This window comes from Polyodon spathula, chromosome 3, assembly GCF_017654505.1.
Source record: "Polyodon spathula isolate WHYD16114869_AA chromosome 3, ASM1765450v1, whole genome shotgun sequence".
Lineage (NCBI taxonomy): Eukaryota > Metazoa > Chordata > Actinopteri > Acipenseriformes > Polyodontidae > Polyodon > Polyodon spathula.
This window is the reverse complement of record NC_054536.1, coordinates 32,106,168-32,132,149: the sequence shown is the minus strand read 5'-3', so window position 1 is coordinate 32,132,149 and position 25,982 is coordinate 32,106,168. Positions and strand designations below refer to the sequence as shown.

Here is a 25,982-nt window from a genome sequence, read left to right as displayed (position 1 = left end):
CCATTATCATCGTTCACTTTTGCAAGGAATCAGATTCTTATTGCAAATCTAAATGCAATTCCTACTTCAAGTTAACACACTGACACTTCACATAGAGTAGCCCAGTTCTTATTACAGGGTTGCTCTTTCTGTCCACAGCAAGACCATCTACGACTCGCTCGTCTCAAAAGTGAAGTCTCCGAGTCCATCCAACACTATGGGGACCTGCAGAAGGTAAGCACATACATCCACAGTGAGCAACATATACGACACATTGAAAAACATAGCATTTACAATCTTTCCATACACTCGGCCATGCACACACACTCTCATATATACACACAGACAATACACATTCAAATTAATTGGATTTGATCAAGGTTAAATTAAGGCACTTAATTAGGTCTGTTCGTCTATGGAGAATAGACATGCTACGAACTGAAAAAAAGGCCATTAGACCTGTGACAGGGTAACGTCACGGCCCAGGATGTTACCGGCAGGAGTTAGACACAGAAGCTGCAGTCTAAAGTGCACATTTTTTAAACACAAAACAAAGAAAAAGGCACAAGGCACTAACCACACCTGTGATTGTTGGCAAGCACAGGATTTAACAACCTCCCTGCCACAAGACCCACAACTTACAGGCTTCTCTGATTACAGTGCAACATTCTTACTCTCTTTCCACAGCCCTACATCCTATATCCCTCTTCTTTCTTCCTGAATACTCAATACCCCCCTTCAAAGGCATTGTCTGGTCATTCACCATTGCATCAGTCTGTCTGTTTCATCATTCTAGTATGCATCAGGTGTATATTTATGTATACTGCCTGGCCACATTATTAGGACCAGTACACAATATCAGATTGAGCCACAGTTTTGACACAACATGACATAAATGTCACATGATGCTGGAAGGTGTATCAAGGGATGGTTAATCCATTCAGTCAGTAATATTTTACCCGAGGTAAACAGTGATTGTGATGACTTCATCCCAAACATGTTCAATTGGATTAAGGTCCAGGGATTGTGTTGCTACAAATGCAGCATTGTTATTGGGTAAACTTAATGCCCAACGATGTTTAAGTAAACTATGGCATTAATTTGGCCTTCCAGGATAAAGAAGGGAGCCATGGCATAAAACATGCCCTACACCAAATATGTGTTTATTTCAATCCCTTAACAAGATTACTGAACAAGGTACTGAACAAGATTTACTCTTAAAGGTATGGTGTTCTCTTTCTCACTTCCTGTCTCTTGCACTCTCCTTACAGAAAATCGCAGAGAAGTCCAGAGCCTTGCTGCCTCCGGCACAGAAAGAAAACAGACAGGTGGGTGAGAGGAGGATGGGAATGTTAGTATTCAGGAGAGAAGTTACCAAGCAACCGAAGTCGCTTGTCCTCAAGCATAGGGATTAGACCACCACTTTTTGTTTGCTTTTATTTAAAAGGGCTCCAGGCCAAGTTGATAAAATTGCTCAAAGCCTGCTTTAGGGAGCTTATATTAATGAATCTGCCTTGTTGCAAGTAAGCCTGGAGTGAGAAAACATGATATGAGAAGGATTTGCTGGACTGATTAACTATTAAATATTAAAAAGGGAAAATTGCATTCAATCTAAGTAACGCCTTTTACTTTTCACACCAGCGTAACTGAAGAGTGTTTCTGAGTATACAGTTATGCAAGCTAAAAAACAAACCAATATTTGGAATGGACGGACATCATGAACATTATGCAAAGAAAAAAACAAAAATACTTTCAAATAATTAGTTTCTTGTAACAAATGAAGTGACTACTAATGGGATGGAAGACAAATACTGTGTTATTTCACTCGATTCAAAGGCAGATTACATTAATTGAATTAGGTCAGTTGCTGTATAGTTGTATGTTGCTAGATATGAAACTTCTACGATTAACAGCTGTTGAACTTAAGCAAATTGGAAGTTACTGTATAATGGTGACTCGTATCAGATGGCTGTCAAAATGGGATTGTTTTGCTACTTTAGATGCAATTACTGCAAATGATAAAACAAGTTATTGTAGAGTCTTATCATCTGCTGCATTTTGTATTGTTTTCTTCTGGTACGTTCAGTTGATTACAAAGTGCACCTTATTAAATTAGTGTAGTTATTGAATAGTAAAGGTGGTAAGGGTATAATGCTGAATCACCTGTTGAATTTATTTTATAACTCGTTCTATTCTGTAATGATTAGTCCAGTTCAGCATATTTAGGTTTTTGTCTCAAATTGATATGTAACAGTACAGTACATTTGGAAGGATAAACAGTCATTTAATATTCATCAAATTATAATCTACCATGATATATCAAATTACAGTCAAAACAGCATAAACAATAAAAGAATAGACAATCACTCACAGTAGTAGTAGATTCAGGCCTCTTTATTTTATTAACAACCAATCAAACATGTATAGTGAGTATGGTGTATACAATTGCAACAACATATACACATATCACTGTATAGTTAGTCGACTAATACAGAACAAAAGTTATATTACCACATACAGGAAACCCTGTCTGCCAACTCTGTTGTTGTCTGTCTTCTTCTGTCTCAGGAGCTGCCTCCCTCATAACACTGTTGAGTGTGGTCAGCTAGGGCTCACCTGTACATTCCCATTCTTATTTTGGTACCAGCAAAGTTGTTTACATGTACTTCATATATGGTTGTGGAGGTTTAGCTGCGTGTTTCCATAGAACTAACACCCTGTTCCCAGATAAGCACATTACTCAGTACCCCACTACCTTGTCAAAAATAGTGAGTTATAAAACTGCAAATTGCAGAAGTGTGCTTTAAAACACACACGCACTGTTCAACAATGAAATGTTATTATTAAAATATAGAAAATTAAGCTTATTCCTGCAGACCCAACTAGACAAAGTTTTTGATCAGTCAGCTACTAGGAACCAGACAATTACTAATAAGATGAATTGCTTGTAAATATCTGTATGTTCTTATGCAATGCCAGCAGGACAATACCCCTGCTGTTAATACATCTATTAAATTCCTGTTGTCTAAATAGAGTTTTTCATAACTACAGCTTTTGAACAAATAGTCTGTTGAGCTACACTGGCTCCCCCCACGGTTATAACCGGCTATTAGTGAGTGAGTTCTGATGCCTCCAGCAGGGAATGTGCCATTTTACCTCACAGGATAAATCACTTGCTCCAGCATGCTTCTTTTGTTTTTAAAGGAAGCAAAAGGCCAACAAAAACTTTTCTTGTTGAAGTAGGAAAAAGAACTGAAGTGCAGTCGCAACAGTGTCATATATGCTGTAATATGAACGGAATGAACTTCCTCCCCCTCTTCTGTATTTTTCTGGTGAAGGATGCAGCTAGATTGACATTGTTGCAAGTTGAACTTATCCAAGGTTTTGTGTGTAGTAAGGATAGCTTTATTTATATTAGTGGAGTGGGTGAACACAATAACCTTTTACCTCTGGAGGCATAGTTGTCTTAATAGACAGTATTAAATATCACAAACACAGTAGGCACTTGCTTGTACAGGTACCAGATACTGAATGGAGACTGAATTTTTCCATTTCCCCCAGGATGTGATCTCTCCAGGGCAGGCGTGAGGCATGCTCATGTGGTATTGTGAAGACGTTGTAAAAAAAAGAATTAGAAAGTAATTTTAAGTATGATATGCAGTATTGTATACTGTGTTTTTGTAAGTGCAGTAAGACTACCCTTTTATGATGTTTAGTGCTTTACACTTATTAGGGCATTAAGCTTCATTTCCTGCCTCCTCTGTAAGATGTAATGTTGTTTTTCTACTGGTACGCTGCTGCTGATTGAAACAGTAATATCTTGCTTCACAGCCAATACCTTACAGCTCAACTAAACAAGCAGTCCACTAATTTAATGTCACTGTGTTTGAAAATGATACATTTTCACATATATGTTGCCCAAGGAACTATGGAGTCAGCTGGCTATACTGAATATATAACTGGCTGAACCTGAGAAGTCGTGAATATGGGGTTCTTATTGGTGTGCTTAGTGTAATGACCAGTCATTTTGCAAGAATTTACTAGAATGTTCTCAGATTTTGCACATACTTCTTTTATTGCTCTGAGCACACTCTTAAACTCAGGGGAGACGTTTAAGGAGGACAGAGATGTTTTGGACTCCTGTAGTGGACTGTTTGTACACTGGGCTTGCAATGTATCCAGACAACTTTTAATAATCAAGAAAATCACACAGATTCATATCATTTGAAGTTTTAACGAATCAGAGCAGTAATAGTGCTCCTTCTGTTTATTAAATGCTTAAAATGGATTGGGTGGTTGCCGGCCAGAGCAAATCCCAAGCAATAGCCTGTGCAATCGTAGTGCTTTTACAGGTTTAACAGCATTATAACTTCAATACAATAATGCAGGTATGGTTATCACATACCCAGCCCTTAGGCTAGACATGCAAACCGCTAAAACGCCCACCACTAAATCTTAAAAATCCAATGTATCACTCTCCAAAGCGAAAATATAATTCCTATATCTTATAGCAATGCATCAATATAAATTAAATATAAATTCAAAGTTGTTCTTACCTTCCCCTATATGGGAGTGTAATTGCAGAATACAAGATAAAAACAAGAGCTATTTTTAAAGGTAGACTTCTGAATACGCCCAAACAGCAACCAGAGATCAGAGATCTTCAGAGCATGGATCACGTAATCTTGTAGTATCAAGTTGAGTGATACTTGACTGGGGTTTTACCTCAGCTTTTATAGTGTTTTCTCCATTTAATACGTCAGAAGACCCAATTAAATCTAATTATTTGCTGTGTTTTGACAGCTCCTATCTTAAAGTGAACAATATATCTAAAAAATACCAGTGACCTTTACAAAATTAATTGAATGCGAGCTTATGGTTCACTATCTTCCAGTCCTCCCTTCCCTAAAAATTAGGTGAACTGGAGTTTACAGGGTCCTTGCTACTAAATACAATACAAATATATGTGTATATATGAGAGTGATGTTTGTTTAATACATGACACCAACTTGTACAAGTATATATATATATATATATATATATATATATATATATATAGACACACACACACACACACACACACGCACACAGTGCCTATAGTAAGTATTCACCCCCTGAGTCAATACTAGGTAGAACCACCTTTGGCAACAATTATAGCTGTGAGTCTTTTGGGGTAAGTCTCTACTAGGTTTACACATCAGGATTGTACAATATTCGCCCATTCTTCTTGGAAAAATTGTTCAAGCTCTGTCAAGTTGGATGGGGATTGTTGGTGGACAGCAATCTTAAAGTCTTGCCACAGATTCTCAATCGGATTCAAGTCCGGGCTTTGTCTGGGCCACTCTAGGACATTCGCTTTTTTGTTTTTAAGCCAATCCAGTGTCGCTTTGGCTGTGTGCTTGGGGTCGTTGTCCTGCTGAAAGGTAAATCTCTGTCCCAGTCTTAGGTCTTTTGCAGACTGAAGCAGGTTTTCCTCAAAGATTTGCCTGTATTTGTCTACATCCATTTTCCCATCTACCCTGACAAGCTTCCCTTTGCATTTAGGCCAAATAGTTCAATTTTTGTTTAATCCGACCACAGAATCTTTTGCCACATCTCTCCCACATGCCTTTTTGCAAATTTCAAGTGGCATCTTACATGGGCTTTTTTCAGAAATGGCTTCCTTCTTGCCACTGTTCTGTACAGGCCAGATTTGTGGACTACCTCAGCTATTGTTGACACATGGACAGTTTCTCCCATCTCAGCCATGGAAAATTGTAGGTCTTACAGAGTTGTTATTGGCCTCTTGTTGGCTTCTCTGACCAATGCCCTTCTTACCCGGCTGCTCAATTTGGGAGGACGGCCAGCTATAAGAAGATTCTGGGTGGTGCCGTATACCTTCCATTTCTTAATGCTCGGCTTGACTGCTCCAAGAGATATTCAATGCCTTTGAAATCTTTTTATACCCCTCTCCTGATCTGTGCCTTTCCACAACTTTATCCTGAAATTGTTTTGAAAGCTTCTTGGTCTTCATGGTAATATCTCTGCTTTGAATGCACTACCCAACTGTGGGAACTTACAGAGACAGGTGTATTTAATCTGAAATCATGTGAACCACTTTTATTGCACACAGATGGACTCCATTTAACTTATTGTGTGAATTCTGAAGGAAATTGGCAATTGAAGACAGCTTATTTAGGAATGTCATAGCAAAGGGGGTGAATACAAATCTAATGAAGACTTTTCAGGTTTTTATTTTTAATTGATTTACCCCCCCCCCCCATTTTTTCACACATTGAAAATGTTGAGTAGGTTGTGTAAATTAAAGGAAAATAAAATATTTAAATGCATCAAGATTTCAGGTTGTTACACAACAAAATGTGAAAACGTCCACGGGGAGTGAAATACTTACTATAGGTGTATGTATATATATATATATATATATATATATATATATATATATATATATAGATATATATATAGATATATATATATATATATATATATATATATATATATATATATATATATATATATATATATATATATATATATAGATAGATATAGAGAGAGAGAGAGAGAGAGAGAGAGAGAGAGAGAGAGAATACATATAAAGAGATGTTTTACACCACTCTGTTTAATCATTCCAACCTTGGTTTAAAATATATTTCCCTCAATAGGTTAGATTTGACTTTATGTGTTTTAACAAAATATTGGAAAAATGTAGGGGTTTATCACTAAGCCTTTGAATAAAATCACTAAGCATGCATTGAACAATTTAGTTATTTTCATTTAAATTCAGGCTATAATGAATATGTTAAATATAATAGCCTCATATCAACTGTGCCATGCTTGGACTAAGCCTGATCTCGCTCTCTTTAAAAATATTCTCATGCACATGCAGGTTTCAGACATCCTGTTTACTTGTTAAGGCTAGTTTTTTAATTAATATGAAACTCTAAGCATGCTGTAAGTGCTTTTCCAAATTCACCACATGAAGTCATAAATCATTTTTTGGCCGGATTCAAGAGACACTTGAACCGGCATCTTTTCAGATAATAAAAAAAGCTTGCACCCTAATTTTTATAACTAAGCTCTCTTTATTTTCTTATAATGAGGTACATACTACTGTCTTTCTTAAAACGCCTTCCGTTGGTTATCATTCAAGGTTGGCAAATCCCGCTTTTAAGAGCCAACACTGAATCTTGCTTTGAGGTGCCAAAAACTAAGCCTTATCTTTTGAAGATCTAATGCCCTTCCAGAATTATACTGTGTGTCTGAGACAAAATTTTAATTCTTTCACTTTTAAACTCTACAGTTTCCCTGTTAATAAATACTTCTGTTTATTACTGCAGTGTATGTTTTAAATGCAACTCTGTCCAACAGTTGCTTTTTCTTTTGTAAAACAAAAGCCTCTGTATTTTTGGCTCAGAAACATCATCCCATTTAAAGTCACTACCTTTCTGATAAGAACTGATACTATAGACAGCTTTTCTAATTTAAATGAAATGCTCACTTCGGCTGCCAAGTTTTCATTAATTTCTATAATATAATGAAGAGAACAGACATTACCCCATATATTCCCTTATTCTGGTACCAAAAGGTATTTCGGTAGTTAATTTTGCTCATTATAAAAAGGTCTTGGATTTAAAACTGCTGATTACCAGCGAGTCTCATTTCATCTGTCAAAAAGCAGTTTCCATGCCCAGCAACACTCTGCTACACACAGGTAAAGAAGAGGTCACAGTTATTTTCCTTCAGTAGGTCCACCGCGTACTAAAGTACAGTTTACACTTTATTGTTTTATATTCAAACTTAACAGTTCCTCTGTTATAATAAAACATGTACACTTATATTCTGTTTGAATTATTCTAGAATACCTGTGTTTAGCTTAAAGACTACTTTCAGATCAAAGTTACTTCTTTTTTTAATAAGAAACCTGACTGAATCCATTAAACTTGTTAATATTGAGAATAATAGCAGCATTATTAAGACTTCTGTTGTTATCACTATGTTTATTACACTAAACCCCAAACAGGCAAAAACACTTGTTAGTTCAAATATGATGTTTCCATTTAATTTAAACATATTATTTTTCTTTAGAGAGCTTATTTCATTCTGTTCCTTATTAGATCAAAATACTTTTTTTAAAACCTCTGTGCTTAGTTACAATAAAATCAAATAGGAGCAATAGTTTTAAGCATTTTTCTGTCTAGAAAGGGTTACTTTTTCTTTTTGTTAACTTGTGTCTAGTTCCCCCAGATGTCTGCTTCTGCCAAGGTTAACACAGGCTTCCACGCGTGATACTCTTTATTAATTTAAAGCTAGGGGAGGCTGTGTTTTTGAGTCTGACCATCTTCCAGGAGTGTATGTGCACTCCAATAACAAAGGCACACTGACAAGCTTTTCTTCTAACATTAATATTTGTTCAGTTTTCTTAATTCAAATTCTTGTAACCTGTTTATAATTTGCTGCAATATTATTTATGCTGGTTTTATATTCTTTAAAACACAGTACAATTATTACAATATTCTGACAGTGTCAGTTAGTACTGAACTTCTTTTGTTTTTAACTGTAATATGTTCTTTCAACAATAATTATGTAATTTGTATAACAGTTTAACTTTAAATGATTTTATAACATGTATTTATAATTCAGATACTTCAATATAGCAGTCTCTTTTATAAATTGTAATTTTATTTTACTGCATTGATATACACAGAAGGCAAGAGGTTAACTTTTAATTAGGCACCTGCTTGGCAGCAAATCAATCCTGAATATTAAAACTTAGGACTGCTATACTTTGATACAGATTAACATCTTCTTGCATTTACTTAAGTTATTATATTAAGTTTCTTATTTTTAAAATCTCATAATTTTCTTATTTAACTACTTTTGTTTTTTCTTACTATAGTAGGACCACAAACCTATTTTAGTTTAATCGTTCACAGGTGTGGGTGACATTCTTTAAAAGCCTGATACCTGCTTTAACAGTGGGAGATCTGTGCCGACTCTGCTGGCGTGTTCATAGTGCTGCAGGAGAGGGCAGCGGTTGTCCAACACCCGCCCTGCGGTCAATGTAGTGACACAGAGAGGTGGGAGAGAGGGTGTGTGGCTTTCCCTCTCTCTGAGTGGCCAAGAGGAGGTTCTTGGGGGAATTAGCCCTATAAAATAACACTCTGCTGTTCCCTCAGCTCTGCCCTTTTAGATGTGCTGTGTGTATGGAAGCACTGTTCCGGGTCTACAACGGTCGGGAGAAACCAACCTGGGAGGAACGAGAGTGGCAGCAGGGAAACGTTGCACAGAACCCCGAAGTACTGTGTGTGTAATAGGCTGAGGGAGCGGGGAGTGTAGGACGGTGACCCGGATCATGCAGGTAGCATCGACTGGGGTAAAGCTGTGAAGTGCAGCACCTTTTGTTTGTAGTGTTATTACAGTGTTTTATTTTCCTGTTTTCTTTCTCCTTTTGTTTTTCCATTTATTATTTGAGTACCTGCGAGTGCGCTCACAACTAGCTTAAGTACCAGGAATGGTATTTCTGTGAGCCATTCATCACCTTTCACTTAAAAAAGGTGCTCGCACCTTGTGCAAAGGAAGACAGGTTTTAGAGTCACCCGTGACAATATCCTATGGGTTTTGAGCCTGTGACAGGTAGTTCCATTCTGTGTGTCATACACAGCTATGGAATGTAGCTAGACAAATATCTTCCAAGCTATTTTTAAATTAATAAATAGCTTGTCAAGAAGTTACTCATCCAGCAGCATAAAACTTAAGTCCATTGGAAAACCTTTGTAACTGTAACAAAGACAAATAAAAGACCAGTTGAAAGACCATCTCCCCAGGGGCATCAGGTCATTTCTTTGGCAAGTAGAAGTAGTCTGGATTATCAATGAGTGAGATGCATTAAACATTACTTCATTGATATTAAAGGGCACTGTACAGAATTAAAGTGATCTTAGGACAGCTTTCATGTTCCACTTTCTGTCTGAAAGGAATAATGGTTTCTTTTTTATGAATTAAACATCCACAGACTCTGCATACACTTACACTTCATTTAGTAATACACCAACACACCATTTCAGTCTTGTTCTATAATAGATTATGGTCAGCTTCTGAGATCTGATAGTTAATATAATTCATTATGAAGATCCACATGCATTCCCCACAGTACTGTGTGGTTGACTCTTGATCCATGTTGAAGTTAACCACAAGAGATTTATAAAGTGCACAAAGTATAAGCAGTTCCAGTGTTGAACTTGTTTTGACCAAGAACCAAATCAACTGATCGAACAATGTCCTGCTAATGATTCCCATATATTGCACAGGAGTTCATTGTGCAAACACTTTTATTTGGTAGATGTTAGGGGGTGGGGGTCAGGGTATATATGCCACATGTACCAAAATGTAATCACTTTTTGACTATGGGTTATTACTGTAGATTTGTATAAAATAAAACTAAGACTAACAACTTGCAAGAAAAAGCAATGGCCATCTGAATAGCTTTTGTGGTAAAAAAATTAATTAATTCTTTGCAGATCTAACTTTTCTGTACAGCATTCCAATATTTATTTTGCAGGTTTTTATACAAAATCCATAAAAAATATATAATATGCTTAATAATTCTAGGAGGGGTGTAACTTTTATTTTTGTAAACGATTTCTTATTGTTTTCAGTCATTACAGAAGAATAATAGTACCATTCCAATAAACCAGCAAACTATTTGCAGGCTGGCTGGGAAAATGAAAAAAGAGACAGAATTAAAGTAGTCTCTCACAGCTGTGACAATTTCAGACAACGAAGATATAGTTTTGGGCTTGGCTCCGTGCAATTCCAGCAGGTTTTATAAGTCACTTAACATATTTACCTGCTTTAGACCTGGAACATTTTAATTGCTCAAATTAAGTGGATAATTACTTAATTTACCTAAGTAAGAGCTTGGGTGGAATGAAAACTTAACACCATGTGGAGCTTGAGGACTGGAGTTGAGAAATGCTTCTACAGTGCATTCATACGGAATGACTCAGCGTTGGGTAGAATAGCTTTGAATTTCCTCTTTAGGCCCTGGAAAGAGGTGTAAGTGGTTGGCAGGTTCAAAATGTTTCTGCATGTGTGAGCAATAGAAAAAGAACTAGCAAAAGAAAGAAAGCTCCCAGGTTCTCTTGATCAAGACCTTGTATATAAAGCTTTAGAAGACAGAGTGCTATTTCTTTTTCAGGATTTTGTTGTTCCTCCTGGGGCACAAGTATGTCAATGACTTTGGACTGTGTGGGCTTCTGGGATTCAAAGACATACTCTATGGCACTGGCAGTGAGCAAGCTCCAAAAGATATCCATGTGATGGCAGGGAATGCCGTTCCACATTAAAACTACTAGTGGTGCTGGCTTGTCCACCATCTCACTCCTGATTTATTTATATGTATTTATAATTATGACAGAAAAGACGTATGTTTTGTTATTGTTTTACAGCGTGGATGGGAAGCCCCATCCACATTAAAAACCTTGTGTAGAAGGTGGCCATTTCCTGAATTACATGATTTATTTGTTGCTAATTAGGAGATGGTCACCAGTTTAAAGTGCCTGCAGCTCTCCATGTTCTGGGTCGTGTTCGGAGGAGCGAGGGAGAGCTAGAGAGGAGTGTAAAAATAAAAATAAGTAGGATGAGTGAAGGCTACTGCCCAGCCTGGTTGTGGTATTTTGTGTTCATGACTTGTTTTTGTATACCTGTTTTATTTTGCTGTGTGATCAAGTGTTTCTTTTTGTTTAAAAACTTTTATTTTATTTTTTGTTGTTGAAAATAAAACAATGCAAACGCCTCTGCACCTGCAGTACTGGCTGTGTATTTTCTTCCTGCGTCTGGTCTGACGTCACCACAAAGCCAGCCTTTTACAGTTATAAACGCATTCTCTCTTGGCTGGTGACAAAATAAAATATGTCGTTATATGCCACCTCATCAAGGCACACTTCTGCTGAGACGGCTATGTGTGAAACAGCAGAGTGCTGCTGTATGAGACAGAACCCTACCCAGGGGCAAAAAAAGTTTTCTCATAAGGTGTAGCGGGAGATAAGGAACCACGGCACTCTTGTCGTTGAAATACCTCTCTATTGCCTGTGCCCTAAAATCTGTGAAAAGGTCCTTGGTGAGGCCACCAATGTCAGTGCCTTCTTCCCTGACAAACTTGGACCTGCCACACCTCCAACCCACGTTCTTGATAGAGATGTATGACATCCTCCACCAGTGTCTCTCTGTGCACTCTCATGTCCCATGCTCCTGTTTGCAGTACACTATTCAGTGTGCTAAAAGCTGGAAAAAAAAAAAAAAAAGATTTAAGGCACTTTAATTTTCTTAGTATTACAAACCAATGGACACATATAAATATAAAAACATGTTGGGCATCTTTAATCCAAAACAGACAACCCTAAAGCAAAACAAATATATTTTAAGAAACCAAAGATGACCTTAAAATGATATGCCAAAATTGCAGACCAAATTAAATATGCATGCCAGGTCATGCTAAGATTATCTGCCCTTCAAGCAGTTGGGTTACATAGCTAATTGGCTACTGAATAAATGAAATGTTGCCAAAAAACACTAGTTACCAGTTTTCAGCTCTTCATTGACATTGGAAGCATCAGGATTCAGATAATCTGCCTGAAATTGTAGGGAAAAAAATGAATGGGTTGAATGTCACTACTCCATTTAATTGGGTGAATTGAATCTGTCCCCTGTTTTAATACAATATGATAATTGTAAAATAATCATATAAATGCTTTATAAACTATTTAAAATGTATTCCCATTTAAAAAAGTAAAACTGGACATCAACAACAACGCTGTATATCATGTACTCTTCAATGCTACCTCAGGATTTCCCATTTTTCTTAGCAATAGCATACGGTGTATTGGTATTTACAACCGCAACCAATATCTTCAGTGGGGTCTCCATAATCAAAAAATAAACATTTTCATAAAATTACTGCACTGAAAAACTGGGCAACAAATGCTATCGGCGATGGAGATTGCTGTTTAAGAGTCAATTTTGGAGATTTGCTCACCACAAGTCCAGATTGTAAATTTTTGAGACCTGTAGTCTTTATTATTATTATTATTATTATTATTATTATTATTATTAAACAAGATATAAATAATAATAACATTGTAAAGACATTTCTCAGTCTTGGTTATAGTAGTATATAATGCAATTAACTGTACAGTAAAAATGTACATTTATATAAGGATATTATATATATATATATATATATATATATATATATATATATATATATATATATATATATATATATATATATATATATATCTGTTTTGCCTTGCACTGATTTACCACCTTGCCAGATGTTAGCAACAGTTTCTAAGTCAGCAATAGGAACAATAGCACTGTGTGGGATTTGTATAGATTTAAAAAACAGAAGATCAACACAGCCACTCTTGGTCCCCTATTTAATTCTAGCTATCACAGTAAACTACACACACAACACTAGCTGCCGAATAGTGATCTCTACACATATGTGAAGTTGCAATGGCAAGGATTATTTTTTAAAAATGAACTGTATAATTCAGGAAGGATTTTAGGAAATAGTGGAGCTGCTCTGGAGCCTCAGCTCAGGCTCCATGCTCCAGAGTGCTGCAGTGACCCAGCTGTCTCCAGGGCTCTGGAGCCGGTGCATGGCCAACTCTAATATCAATTCAAGGACATCAGCAAGAAACAAAAATATTTCCCTCTTCATCAAATCCTACGGGGGGGGGGGGGGGGGGGAGAGAGAGAGAGAGAGAGAGAGAGAAAAATAATTTTGTTACAATAGTAGTTCTTGAAGTAACAAGATCTAATCTTTATTACTGAAAAATAAAGTGTTTTGTTACGGACCCAGCTGCACCATCATCAAGGCAATAATGTTGCATTAAGCAGCCCTGCACAGTCCTCCTCCCAATGGATAATTAATTGCTGATGTATTGGACTGATTGCTGTGCAGGAGCAGAGGGGATGGAGACTGCCTTCATTTTCAAAGCTTCACAGATAATCAAGAAATCAATGTATTTGCTTTTACTTCCGATAGGGATGTGATGACACTTTGTTAGGACATTCTTAAGTACTAGCCCCCATTATTGAGAGCACAAGAATCTGGGAAAATAAGTGGAACCATTTGAAAGGCACACTTAAGCAAGTACCAAGACTAAAATAAAAGCATAAATACTACAAAATATAATTATAACCTTCCCTGATACAATATAGCAGCAACTGTGAGTACAATGCACAGTAACTGCACTAGACAGTCCATCCAGAACTTCAAACACTCACACATAATTTCCAATGTAAAGTTAGTCAAGAATGCAAAACATGGAAAAATTGGGTGGATATAGTGCAAATGAGATCTTATATTATAATGAGATCTACTAAAGCTGCCGATAATTGCGACACTTACAATTACACCAATGTGTTAAGTACATTTGAGTCGCAATTGTTGCTGGCATTTCCCAGTCCGCTTTTTCTCGTGCACTGCATTGTGCTCAATGCAATTGAGGCGAATGCACAAGTACCAAATTTTCACTAAAATCAGGGTGTACTTACAAGCCTTGAAAACAAATTTCTATGACATTTCTGGTTTCCCCAACGTGTTGGGAACACATGTGCCACTAACCCTTCCAGCTCATTCTGAGCATCTTATAGGACTGTGATCAGTTTTGTGTTAATTGCCTAGGTTACTAGGTAGGCCAAGTTAAAAATAATAATATTCAAATATAAAAAATATATAAAATGCTACAATCATTTAGTTTCAATTTAAAATAATCCTTTATTCCTATTGTACACCAATGTGTACAGTGCAACAGCATAATTTATTTGGTGTTACCGGTAGGCTAAAGTAAAAAGAAAGTGTGCTGTGAATTCATTTGATTTTACTACTGTACAGTATACTGTATAGTCCTACTGTACATATTTATATTTTTACATAATGTAATGTGTAGGCTACACAAATGTTATTTCAGTGCAATTATTTACTTTTAAAATGCATTGAGCACTATAAATGTATGTGTGTGCGATTTTATTGTCTTGTTTTTAAACCCAACACCTCCTTATGTCGGACAAACATGTTCGGTTTAGCGAGGGGCTACTGTATGATTATGAAAAGCTTTTTGGAGGTGAAGGTGAGGGCCCCTGTGGCAGGCTGGCGAGTGGAAAGAGGCCCAGAGACAGACTGCAGTTCAAAAAAATAACTATTTTATTATAAATAAACACAAAAATGAAAGGGCACAAGGGCCAAAACAAAACAATTTAAACACAAAGAAAGACAAAAAGCAAAATTTACAAAAATAACAATTTTCAGGCTGGGCAATGCCTTCACTGGATTCAAACTTTCCAAACAACCAAAAAAAAAACAACCTGCTTCCTCAGCTCCCTCTCCAAATGAGAAGCAGAGGCCTCCTTTTATATCAGGTGGCTGGGCGTTGATTGATCGTTAATCAACCTAATCAACTAATCAACCCCAGCCACCTGAACATAAACCCAGGCAGGTAGGGGAAGTTAACCCCATCCCTGCCAATTTAAAAGGCAGAGCTTTGCTCTGCCACAGCCCCACTATAGACTATCTATCTTTCAACGGAACAATTATGTATATATATATATATATATATATATATATATATATATATATATATATATATATATATATACACAGTGCCTTGCAAATGTATTCAGACCCCTGACCAATTCTCTCATATTACTGAATTACAAATGGTACATTGAAATTTCGTTCTGTTTGATATTTTATTTTTAAACACTGAAACTCAGAATCAATTATTGTAAGGTGACATTGGTTTTATGTTGGGAAATATTTTTAAGAAAAATAAAAAACTGAAATATATATATATATATATATATATAATATATATTATATATACTATAATATATATCACTGTAGCTACATCATGGATGTAGATTTTCAAAGTTTGATGTAGATTTCCCTTTGTAAAATAGTTTCAACTAAATGTACTTACCTCTGGAAAGCTTGTCCAAGCCTGTCCAAGGATCGAGCACGTACCTGGAATGGAAAAATAAAGAAGTAAAAACAAAGTTTAGCAGTGATTTAAGTGCCGGTTATAATTATTTTTTCTGAGAAAAGATTATCTTTCTTAAAGTATAGTAACATACCTGTTATTCAGTACTGATATGGAAGTCTTGTCGAGATTTTGTGAGTTTGCATTGTTTGATGGAGGAAGCCGGCATGCATGTCTCTGTGTGTAGGGAATTGTAGAATGGCGTCATAGTTAAATATATGGATTGTTAAAATTAGTATAAGACTGAAATAGAATTAGTATCAGTAAAATGTATTATATATTGCAAATGTTTATTCTATATTAGTTAAGAGTATTGTGTGTGTGTGTGTGTGTGTGTGTGTGTGTGTGTATTTGTATTGTGTTGTGTCTTCTACCTGTGTCAGTGGTTTAAAATGAAGACAAAACAGAATGCATTGTACAGATGAAGTTTACATTTAACAAACATAATGTTACTTTGATTCTTGCACCCTTGCATGTATAGACGTTATCCTTCGGGCACTCTCTGCTGCAGCAATCCACAACTCAACTCCCGCTATTTATATGAGCAATGTTGTAAGACTCTATAATATATAATAATACTAGAGATCTCGCTAAGAAGACGCAACAAGTATTTAAATGAGTATATTGCGGCTCTTATCATTAACATATTTTCTCTTAGTACATTCGACAAAATGTATACTTTGCAAATTGTCGCAACGAAAATGCAAATTGCAGTATGTTTGCGCTGTTACTGGCCCACCTTAGTACATCTAGCCTTTAATCTTATAATTTCAACATTGATTGATGACATTGGCTCATGGAGATGCATTGAGAAGTATCAATTGTTGTCTTTATAGTTTTATATAAGGGGGCAGGCTTCCAACGGAATTCATTTCAAAGGAAAATTAAAGGAATCGATATTTATAAGGACATAAATAAATTGTGTTTTTATTTGCAAATTAGTGAAACATTAGTATTTCCTTTATATCTCATATTTAAAAGTTTTTCAATTTTAGATTAGCAGCTCATCAATGCAACATAAGTTAGCATCTGGTACAGTAAATCACAGGTGCAAATCTTCACTGAGGACCTGTTGCCAGCATTGCATTATAGTGTGTGTGGGTGAGGTTGTACTGTTTAGTGATACATAGGACTTGCATGGACCTGCCAACAGCCTAGCATGGGGAATGTGTTTGGGGGTTATGTATGTGGGCTGGGGAAGGGGGGGGGGGGGGGGGGATTTGATGAAAATCAAAATGCAGGCAGTCTCAATGTATACACAAAATTTCAGATTTAGGTTACATACAGTTATATTTAAAGCAATATCCATGGCTAAGTAGTTAAAAAAAAGAATGTTACCTGTAAATAATTCTGTAGATTTCTTAACAACATTCTAATATTCAGAATATGTTTAATGAGCTGCACGTTTAAAGTTTGAGCACTACTACGACTACTACTGCTACTTCCACTACTACTAGAGGGGCTAATACAATGTTGCACAGTACAGTGCAATGATAAAATATGAGGATAACACATAAACCTATGATGACATCACCGCATCTCCAAGACAGTGCAGACATCACCGCAGGGGCCATTACCATGTCGGCCATTACAGCAACTGCCCATAACAGCGCTACGACATCACCGTGATGGACATTACAGCGACTGCCCATAATAGCGCTACGACATCACCCTGAGGGACTACAATTCAATTCTCAGAAGACTCTGCGAAGTTCACAAACGCGTCACTTACCAGGAACTCCCCCCGCCCCCCTCAGTTTGCAAGTTTTAATATGACCTTGCAGTGTCAGTAAGACTTGAATTGTACAATTGCAAAGCAGTTGCATACTGGTTTGATGAAGCTCTCTTGCAGATGGAAACGTTGATCTTGGGTATAATAAAAAATATATAAACACTTTGGAGCATAACATATAAGTGTGCGGGTACTATGTGTGTTTTAGTTTGAAGTCTTTCTACCCTGCACCTTGAAAGACTTTGTGTGTATGTCTTCTCTTTGTTTACTACCAGCCCCCCATCCCATTTCTCAGAGCATCCATTTCTCAAGGAAGAAATAAACAGTGGTTGTTGTTACTGCTATTTTGGCCCAAAACTGCCTTTGCTGTGTTTCTTTTGTCCACTGCCGCCACAATATGTAGAAACATTTGTTTGCCTGTTTGGCAGGGCAGCTAATAATGTAATCCTGTAAGCTGCTAGAGAAAAGATTTCTACTGTGTGTGTGCATATACAGTGGTCGTCCAAAGTTTACAAACCCTAATGTATGGAAGTGCAACACCCTATGTTGAATACATGTATATACAGTGCCGATAAAAAGTTTGTGAACCCCAGTGATAATTATGGAAATTCCATAGTTTTACCATGATAGCTTTCTTGAATCAACACCAGTCTTTTCTTAAATATCCAATAGTTTATATTAACCAATTCCATGTCCATTCCATGAAATGATGTATGCATTAGACAAACAATGAGTAATTAAGATTCAGGGTATGTGAAAAAGTAAGTGAACCACTGGTTTTATCAGCTCAATTAAGGGGATAATTAAAATCAGGTGTTAAAATAATTAGGTAGATCTTTAGGGGTGAGTTTGGGAGCCCCACCCTATATAAAGATCAGAAACTTTGTGAGTTTGGTCTTCACCATACAAGTGTGTGGAAATGTGTGATGCCACAATCAAAATAAATCTCTAAGGACCTCAGAAAAACAATTATTGATGCTCATCAGTCTAGAAAGGGTTATAAAACCATTTCTAAGGATTTGGGGCTCCACCAATCCACTGCCAGACAGATAGTCTACAAATGAAGAAAGTTCAAAACCACAGTCACTCTACCCAGGAGCGATCGACCTACCAAAATCTGTCCAAGAACAAACCAGAAAATCATCAAGGAAGTCACAAAGAACCCCAGAGTAACATCCAAGGATCTGCAGGCCACTCTTGCCTTGGCTAATGTGAGTGTTCATTACTAAACTATCAGAAAAAGTCAGAACAAGAATGGTGTTCATGGAAGGATAGCCAGGAGGAAACCACTGCTCTCTAAAAAGAACATTGATGCCCGCCTGAAGTTTGCCAAATAGCACATAGATGATCCATAAGACTTCTGCCTCAGGATCTGGACGGCTTGCGATCATTGACACATAGTTAAAAGCAACACCTTAAAATCTCTCAGTGGGAAAGAATACTTCTCAATTTGGTGATATTTCCTAGATGACAAAGATACAATTTAGTAATATTCCTGATGTGTTCCTCAAAAGAAAGATTTGGGTCCAAGATCACACCCAAATTTCTCATTTCATCCGCAAGTTTTAAGAGAAGCCACTAAGAAGTAAATTGGACATATTATGTTGTTGTTGCTGAGATCCCAGAATCATCACTTCTGTTTTATCTGAGTTGAGCATTAAAGAGTTTTAAAGCATCAATTTTTTAATGTCAGCAAGACAGGTACTCAAAATATTTACCGCCGAGGTGTCACCCTGTTTCAAGGATAAATATAGCTGTGTATCATCAGTGTAACAATGAAAGTTAACCCCATCGCTACACATAATACTGTCCATAGGCAGCATATACAAAGAAAACAGAGTTGGGCTAAGAATTGAGCCCTGTGGGACCCTGCATGTAACCGTGGTATTTATTTTGGAGAATACGTCTTTAAAAAGTGCATATCAGCCAGATCAATTTGACTAATTGAAGAAGAATACTGTGGATTGGTATAGTGCAAGTAGCATAGTTTGATGACATATCTAAATTTGGTTCACTGTTGAATATCTGATTCCTAATGTCAGTAACTTGTTTTGTTAGATTCATGAAGTCATTACATCTTACCGATTATAGAGTGTTTAATTGGACAGACTCTGGAGGAGGATTAGACTGATTAATGTCTCTAAGGGTAGATATGCGTTTTTTCCAGTGAGAATATTTTATCTGTCCAAGCAGAAAGCCTAGTGCGTCAGACCACACATGGTTCCACAATTCTGTTCTATTGTAATCTATTCTGTTGTATTCTGTTCTACTCTATTATATTCTAGAAAATGTCACAGAGCCAAGTGTTCGGTACTAGGAGATATTTGACAGAGTGTACCTCACAGTACATATAGTTAAATGTCAAGCAAGGCTACTTTAATGTAACTCATTTAGTGATGGAAAATTACAGGTTGTTAGACCTTTATATGTTAAATATCATAAATAAAAAGAATCTAAATTCATCTGTAATAATAATAATAATCCACTAGCATACATACAGAATAATGGTTGGTTGGTTTATTTGTTAAATGGTGCTGTTTATTAGTGTCGAGTTAGTGGCCTCAAGAATTTGGTAAAGTAGCAATATTGCCAATAGGTGGGGTGTTATTGACTGGAGTCAAGGGACTTTAGCCTGGTGAAATATGCAGCTGTTTTATTCTGTTTAAGGCAAGGCACTTCAAAGGAATAGTTTACAGTTCATGGCAATCAGAGGTTAAACACACTCCCTCTGCTCATTGTGACAGCGTTTCCAGGGATTCTCTGTACTCTGGGTAACCATGGTTTCATTGGTGATGGCAAGCAGGCTGGTTGGCAGGCTAATTCCCTGAATTCCCTGCTTTTTCAGCTGTAAAGATGGTGCTTTTTAATGACAAACAATGGAGGTCCCTGTAAGTGGTGTTTCTATTAGAGTGGCCCATTTGTCAGGTGGCGCAGGACCCCAGCTTCTTACACACACAAACACACACACACACACACACACACACATATTATTGAATCTATATGGTTTATAAAAAAATATGGCGCCATTATCATTAAAGGAGTTTTAAATAACTAAAAAAAATAAAAGAAGAAATACAGTGATGAAGATGTTTGATTAATTCAGCAGTTTTGGCATAAATAATAAATTAATTTGAAGTCAGTCTTTTAGAGTTACACCCACATAATAATCCTGTACTGTATAAGCACTAGATGTAACAGTAGAGAAGTAGAAAGTGTACAGTTTACCCTCCATGCCAGAATCTATCTCTATGCCACATGTATATTTTACAAAGTCATAGATCCTACTCACAGTTATTTAATTCTAGAATTTATTTTTCAATATCTATTTGTATGAAAAGTTTAATATTCATGAAACCATGATTTCTTAATCAACATTCTAGAACAGTTTCATTAATATTGTAATGATCTCGGTTAACACAGTCAGGCGCATCACACAGGGCGAGGTAATCCACACACAGACGAAGGGCGGGCGTGAACCCGGGATCTCTCGCACTAAAGCATAGCACCGATACCGCTGTACAAAAGAGAGAGTGTGTGTGTGTGTGTGTGTGATTACGTCACCTACCAGCCCTGCTGCTGCCTTCCCCCGTACACACTACAATATAATATTTATTTCTTAATTTAAAAAAACAAAAAACAAAAAAAAAACATAGTAATATAAATAAATTAATAAAAAAATCTGTGCTATGCTACAAAACTATTAGGAAGCAACTTTCAAGTTTCTCAACATTCAGTTTTATTTGTTTAACTGTCACATGAATGGTGTCAAATCCACATGGAAGTACAAAAGCTTATACAAAAAGAGGACAATGTTGTTCTTTAATTGAGGTTGCAGTGTTGTAACTGCCACTCTCTTTTCTTCCCAACTCAACATCCATATTGTCTATACAAACTTAAGCAGGTGCTGAATTGAATGTGCAATAATAAACCTCCATCTAGGCACCTCACTTGTTAATTATTAAATTAAAGCCTAAACTGAGGAGAAGACAAGAGTTTGAAATTAAGTAGATGTTCTTATATTACTTTTATAAAATCATCCAGATATTTTGCCGTTGAACTTTAGGCACTATCAGGACTGTAAATATGCTGTCGCAGCAATGTAATCTCAATGACAGAAAGGGAAGTATTACTGAGTGCTGTGTAGGTGAGAAGGCTGTGTCATGACAAACCAGTGCAGGTCCCTTGATTCCAGGGAGGCTATCATGTCTTGTTTCCTCAGTAGCAGTCCAAACAATGGCCGTCTGAACCTTTTTTCATTGTTTGTATAGCGACGGGAGTGCTGAACTCTGGGGAGTAGCAGGACTCTGCAAAGTGCTGTTCCCTATGCTCTCCAAAACTGCTGCAGTGCCATTTCAGACCCAGCACGATACCTTTCAACACAGCTTTGATCTCCTTCTCTGAAAGCATCTAGAAAACACATCAAAACTTTTACATTTTAAACCAGAGAAATCACATGTAACGAAATTTTATTATATATATATATATATATATATATATATATATATATATATATATATATATATATATATATATATATATATAAATCTTCTTTCAGAAACAGGTTCTGGAGATATAGTTCAGTTTATCTCAGGGATTGTAACCTTTTTTCAAATTGTATTTATTGTTGTATTTGAAGTTAGCAGGAACAGTCTTCAAAACACTGTGACTCGACAGTAACTTCTAAGAATCACACTCATGCGGGGACAAACTGCCACAACCTATTTTGGCACCTTTCCCATGCTTTTCCCATCGCTATACAATGCATTTAGCATAGTTTACCCTGGTGTTCTTGTTCTTTAATATGCTTTTCCATATCTCAGTGCTTTACCTATTGTATGCTTTACTATGCTTTCACTGTGCTTTATTACACTTTGCTATGCTTTCACTAAGGGGAACCCTATAGAAAGAGTATGCATATCACTATGTGACATAAGATTTATTCTTACCTGTTTGATATCTTGCAAATCTGTTATTCACTGTAGTTGTTTCTGCTTAGATCATTATTTACTAGGCTTACTAACTAACTTGTAACTCATTTCAACCACTATTTTATGCCACATTTCTGAAGTAAGGTGTTAGAAATGATGAATAGGGGTGCAAAACTATAATTTAGAGGCAACTCTGCTGGACCTCAGTGAAAATGAAATGTTTTGGATTGAGTTGCTAATGATAGAAACCCCTATGCCCTCCTTGTAACCACAGTTTTTTGGGTCAGTTCATAAAAAATGGTTTAATTATACACAGATAATTTACCAGTACTATATCAAGAATAAATGTTTTTGAGGAATTTTCTTTGCACCAAACAGATATAACAGATGTTTTATGAGGCTTCATTCTGGACTCTTATGCGATGGCAATAACCTAGTTGCCTGTAAGACTGTTTTACACAGTACCTCCCCCTTTTGAACAGACTGAGCTTTTTTATATATACCAGATAGTTTATTATTTTTTGCTTCCCTGTTGTTATATGTCAAATATATAAATAAAGTGTCACTTTTAGACATGAATCACCCCCAAAATCCCATACACCTCTACCTCTGTCCATACTATTCATCCTCCCATTGAGGATTGCATTACTGCAGCCTACTGTTTGTAAGTAGAGAGGAGCCTCCTTATGAAGAGCATTGCTGTGAGGACTGCAGGCATAAAAATGAACATAACAGGCAGCTGCTGCCTGGTAGGATCAAGGCTCTGTCACAGGCCTGGTGAAATGGTCAATAAGCTACTAACAACCAAACGAGCAAGATGGGCTGAATGGCCTCCTCTCATTTGTAAACTTTCTTATGTTCTTATGTTCTTATGAAAGAGGCTAGGGCCGTGGAGATGATAGGATTCACAATGCTGGAAACTGAAGCGTCTTGTGTCTTTTTCTCTGCAGAGCCAGTATATCAGAGTGAAGGATATTATAATATTACTTGTTCAGGTCTTTACTATTATTAGTATTTGGTTGAAATAAATCCAGGCATTAAGCAGTCCTCCAATTTTTTTTTGTTTTTTGGCAATTGCATATAGCAGCAGGTTAGACATAAGAAAATGTATGACTGTGCTCACCCGGTTCCTAATAGCTGATTGAGCTCAAAACTTTGTCAAACTGGGTCTTTAAAGATCTCAATGATTCAGTATCAACCAGGTTACCCATCCCTTATCCTCACTACTCTCTGTGTAAAGAATTTCATCTCAGTATGTTTCCTCTGTTCATCAGCGATATCATCTTAGGCCATGTGGATGATAAGGACATCAGCGCAGTACCAATTATTCTTCCTTAATAGTATTTTGGATTAAAGAAATCCATGCAATTAAAATAAGCAGTCCCTTGTTTATTTTTCAGTTGCATAAACTGGCAGGTTGGAGGTACACGTATTTCTGAATATCTACAAATAAAAAAAAAAAAAAACACAATTCTACTTGGATAGTAAAATAACCAGTAACCACTAATTGTATTCCCTAACTATAATTTGCAGACACAGTAGTAGCAGAAGGTAAACAATACCTGACTTCTAGAAGCTCTGCTGATGGTCTGAACCATGAATTCTCACATCAGCACAGTACTGCTTAGTCCTAGCCTAGATGGATCAAGTGTCACTAATCCAGGTAAACACCAGCTGTTTAGCTCCAAAATGGTATGCCTGGGCCCATTACAGTACAGTATGATACATGTTATGAAAAAATACATGTAAAGGTTATTACTGACTGCTGTTTTAATGAGTATCCAGGCAGAATTATATTATGTCTGTATGTGTCTGTCACAGAGACTGCCGAAGTGGGCAGCGTCAGAACCAAGAAGGAATGAAATACACAAAGACAGATGATGTGAAATGATGATAGCGCTTGCTTGCGCCGGTTTATTGTAAATAAAAGGTTTAAACATGAAAACAGAAACACGACACTCTACACCAAAATAAGAGACAAACAAAAACGGACTATATTTAACAAAACGGTGGACGGAAAGACACACTGACAAACACGGTGAGCTTCTAAATAAACAAGTATCGTGCCGGTCCCACTAGCATGCAATAGCAATTGTTGTAAATAGTTTATCCTCCTCTCTCTTCCGTTCTCCACTCACCGAACACCCAACCGCGACTATGTGAAAACGTCCACCTATATATACTGTTGTGCTGGGATTCAATTACTAATTAATTATTCAGACCTCGTGCTCACACATTAACTACTTTAAATGTACGTGAAGTGATGTACAATCCCGTGCCTAAATACAAATATACATTTTAAACACTCGTGTTACAGATCCATTTATATCCCGTGTACCAATGACTATACACCAACATTTAACAAACCACACGCAACATAACAGATAATATACACAGGGGCGGGCACTTTGTCACAGTGTCATTCTCTAAAATTATAGAAAATTGCTCTGTAATGGCCACCCACCCCCAAGCGAGCTGTACCTGTTCCCTAGACATTTACTTACAGAGAGGTTTCTCTTAATTGCCACACATATTAGAGCAGGCTAGTATAAAGGGAATGTAGGCAGCTAAAGCAAATACAAAAAAAAACCTATTTAGTCAGCTCAATGGGGGCAGAACTAAGGGGGAATATGAGTGTTGCTCCTCAACCTCTTTCCAATACAGCAGGCTGGTCTAGTTATTGTCAATGTAACTAATGCACCATTAATCAGGGTGTGAGGAGGCAGGAAGCTTTGCAGTCTGGAGACAAGCTGTTGCTGCTTGGTTCTCGAACAGTTGAAGATACAATGAAGGAGTTCAAATGATTGAAGCTAAATCCCCAAATCTTTCCTGTTATGCAATTTTTATTTAAAAACTACGGTGTGCCGATACTCGTATTTTCTGAGCAATTGCATTTAAGAAATTTGAAGCTGTCAGGTGTTCATTAAATAGAATTAAAACGTGTTAATTACTCAACACAAAATAATGCGGTACCTCAGTTTCTCTTGTTTACACAATTGTTAACTATCAATCAATAACAATCTGACAGTGTTATTTCATGTAGAACCTGTTATGAACAAACTATCTAAAACTCAGTTATTTTTTGTAATCAATTGTTTGAAATATATATATTTTTTTCACTTCCCTGTGTTTTTTTAGAAATGCTTAATCTTTGCAATGAATTGTGGGCATGGTGTTATCTCTGATTAAACTCGACAAACAAGTATATATATCCCAGTTTCCACAGCACTGGCTCATGTTAGGGTTAAGAAAATGTCATGTTTATGAATCAGTAGTTTATGAGAATAGTTGTTATTAGAG

The 25,982-nt window shown here is 36.6% G+C and overlaps 1 protein-coding gene across 2 annotated transcripts in view; it reads left to right on the top strand.

The window, feature by feature from the left end:
* tsnare1 (T-SNARE Domain Containing 1) overlaps nt 1-25,982 on the top strand; it is a 274,777-nt gene that overhangs the window by 126,523 nt on the left and 122,272 nt on the right. For both annotated transcript variants that reach the window (XM_041245057.1, XM_041245056.1), the window contains exons 6-7: nt 139-213; nt 1,251-1,307. In XM_041245057.1, coding sequence (XP_041100991.1) covers nt 139-213; nt 1,251-1,307 — 132 coding nt within the window. The remainder of the gene's footprint in view (nt 1-138; nt 214-1,250; nt 1,308-25,982) is intronic.